The sequence below is a fragment of the Poecilia latipinna genome, unplaced genomic scaffold (genome assembly GCF_001443285.1).
Source record: "Poecilia latipinna isolate Pla-1442-1.1 unplaced genomic scaffold, P_latipinna-1.0 Scaffold300, whole genome shotgun sequence".
NCBI classification, from domain to species: Eukaryota; Metazoa; Chordata; class Actinopteri; order Cyprinodontiformes; family Poeciliidae; genus Poecilia; species Poecilia latipinna.
The window spans coordinates 87,625-90,975 of NW_015112916.1; the positions used below are offsets into that span (position 1 = coordinate 87,625).

The window sequence follows — 3,351 nt, forward strand, 5'->3', positions numbered from 1 at the left end:
TTTTTTTTTAAAGTGCCCAAAAATTCCCCCCCCCCAAAAACCTAAAACTTTCCCCCTTTTTCATCCCCCCCCCCCCCCCACACACACACACACACACACACTCTCATTATCAACACATTGGTATCTTTCTGTTGACATCTACGAGACTTGATTTGATCTTTTGCAAATTTCCTTTCTAGACCTCCATCTGAGATCTAAGCTGCTCACTGGGTTGACTTGAGTCCCAGTTAGATAACATCATCTCTCACAATGTCAGACTGGAGACAAGGCTGCTTCCACAACTGAACTGGAAATTGTCGAATGATAACATCGTTTGTTTCATACTTTTCTAACAGCTTTCGAGTCAAGGTGAGGTGTAGATCTCAACCAAGTGCTGTGCAAACAGGACCTCTCAAAAACAGAGTAATGGCCTTATCGTTGCTCTGCCAGCACTAATAATGAAATGCAGTGGGTGCTAAACTCAGACCACCAGACAGCAGAACGCAGCCTCTCTGTCCAACTGGTGTGCTAAGCTTTAAAATCAGAGGGAGCTAATAACACACAAGGAGGGCGGGGGGGCGACTCACTGTTCACCGATCTCACACATGGAGGAACTGAGAAATTATTCAAATGCAGAGTTATTTTTCAGAGGCAAACCAACGTTTCAGCGAATCAACGGACAAACTCTTACAGTGAATCGAGTCTCTTTGGGAACTATTTACATAAATCATAAAATAAACTGATATTTAGGTTAGAGACTCAGCTCAAAAATATCTGCTGAATCCAAACTTGAAGTTTGCATGCTCCAAAAAAAAACGTCTTTTTTTTTTTTTCATAGCTGCAGGACATAATAGTCCACAAGAGAATATTGGCTCCCAATAATCTGTTCCCGTCACTCTCCGTAAGCTTTAGTGTCACTCCTTTGTATATCTGTTGTTAGCATGAAAGGAGCTTAGAGGCCATCCAAATGATTACAGGTTCATCGCAATAAATGACAATTTCATTCAGAAGTTAATTTATTTGAGCAGTTAAGAAAAAAATAAAATAAATAAAGGCGTTCCTATTGAATAGGATAATCAAATTTTTGCAGAAAATATTGACATTGCGCCCCGTGGCGCAAGTGTTTCTCGCTTGGTCAAGTGACTGAACAGGAAAGGTTTAAATCCCCCACATACCTGGCTGAAGTTGATGGGTTTGTCCCTGCGTCCCGTCTGCACCAACAGTTTGTAAGCCAGGACGCCGTCATCAGAGCCGTTCTTGTAGCTGTTGACGGTGATGTGGCCGGCCTCCCAGTCTTTGTCAAATGCCTGCTGGAGTCCTGTCAGGGAAACCGAGTCGAGACAGATTGGTTAGATTAGGATGCTTAAAAGGTTACATGCTCTGTTATCTCCAGCCTTCCTCTATATGACAATTACAAAGCACAAGTTCACAGGAAAACGGAACACGCAATAACCCGACGCGGTAAAACAGAACATGACACAACTCTGCAAGTTAACCTTAACCTCCATAACAAGCGTCATTGATTTCATATAACTCCATTTCCAACCACAAAGCGAGACTTCAAAAGCCTGAAATCTGCTGGCTTTAATTCATGGTGATCGTTAGCAGATATATCAGTAACATATGTCTCCTTTTCTATACTTCTCCCCTAATCCATATGTGTATCACTCCCCTCCTGTCTACTCTTCCCCCTCAAGGCCCATGCTGTGGTCCGTCTGTGGGAGATGTTGTTTTGGGTCTCTTTCTTTGGCCTGTCTGGCTCCAATTTGTCCCACCATTGCGGAGAGGAATATCAGACACGGCTCTCCCTTTCTCAGCGCCCCCCACACACACTCTGTGTGGTTCTTCAGCCGGTTCATATACAGACTCCCACAAGATGCCACCGCATATTTATTTATTTTTTTCATAAGATTACATGCTCGTGTATTTCTCGTGCCAATGTTGTATCGACTCCAAACTAAAAGTCAAGTAAATATATTCCACACTAGGGTTCTTACGCTTTTTTCATTCTAGATTTCCATACAATTTAAGCCCCACCTTTCTGGGGTTGTTTGTCTTTTGTTTAACCAATTTATAAAGAATTTGTACAAAAACAAAAAAGTTTACATTGAATTTATGGGAGATTTTTCTACACTGACCTGAATCCAAGTATAGAACATGAAAAAACAACAAACTAAGCAAAACGGAGCGATGTACAAAGGGATGGACCCGACTAACAGACAAGACTATAAAGAATAAGGTTTGGAAACCTGGAAAATAAACTGAAATTTAAACCTTTCTATAATTTCTCAAGAACCTTGATTTCACTTTTAACTTTTAACATCAACTTTTCAAGTTGATGCTAAATCTTCTGCTTTTCAATTCCTAAAGCCCAGAATAAAAATATTGTCTTTAACATCTTCTCCATCAGCCTCCCTTACGGGATTTTAATCAGCCACTATCAGCGTAAAGTTTGAAATGCTTCCTGCTTTTTGAACCCCAGCCTAACATCTTGTTTGCTGTGGATTTATGTCAAACAAAGACGAAAATGATGATCTCAAAACTTTTTCCGCAAGAAACTAAATCACTGCCATTCCTCCCTCTGCTATTCTCAAGAAGTGAACAAAAGTTTCGGTAACACGGCAGTCGGGAATCAAATTTTGAGCTAACTGAAACTGACACACAGAGCAGTCGGCTTAACATCTGGCCGGAGTCCTGATTAGAAACCGGGCTTAATTTCACCTTGCAGCCAGTCCCTGAAGTAGTGGAGCCACATGCGGGGAAGCTGGCCGTTGTCCTCCTTCAACACGTAGCGAACGGTGTGGAACCTCTGGTGGAGCTGGTGCAAGAGCGGTTGGATCTGGGCGTAGTCGGCCCGCTGCGTCACCACGTACATGTTGTAGAACGAGAAGAACTTGAACTGAGCGCCGATGAAGTCGTACTCGCTGGTCTCCCTGGGCACGATGTCCGTCAGTTCCAGGCCGTCACGCACCTGGGTGGTCCCGTATAGACTGATTCCCAGCAGGCCCAGGAATAGCATAATCACGACCACCTGGAATCAGAGGGATGGACACAAGGATGGATTGATCGAATGGCTGCATCTTGTGTCTTACGAGCCAAAGAGGAGCAGAAATATCAAAGGTTGATGCTTGATCTTAAAAGTGTCTAATTGTTTAATCAACAACTTTTTGGTCATAGCAAGCCAAAATCTAGTTCTTTGTAAAACTATCCACATTCTGCCATGTTAGAACCACATCCTTCACAGTATTTTACAGATATACTACACAATAGACCAGCATAGCGGAGTAATGTTTAAAAAAAAAAAAACTTGAATGTGGAAGGTTCTATTGGTCTACATACATATGTGGCAGAAAACTAATACTGAACAACATC

The 3,351-nt window shown here is 42.3% G+C and overlaps 1 protein-coding gene across 2 annotated transcripts in view; it reads right to left on the bottom strand.

The window, feature by feature from the left end:
* ptch1 (patched 1) overlaps positions 1–3,351 on the bottom strand; it is a 74,954-nt gene that overhangs the window by 22,068 nt on the left and 49,535 nt on the right. For both annotated transcript variants that reach the window (XM_015034479.1, XM_015034480.1), the window contains exons 15-16: positions 2,701–3,010; positions 1,155–1,297 (exon numbers count right to left, since the gene is read on the bottom strand). In XM_015034479.1, coding sequence (XP_014889965.1) covers positions 1,155–1,297; positions 2,701–3,010 — 453 coding nt within the window. The remainder of the gene's footprint in view (positions 1–1,154; positions 1,298–2,700; positions 3,011–3,351) is intronic.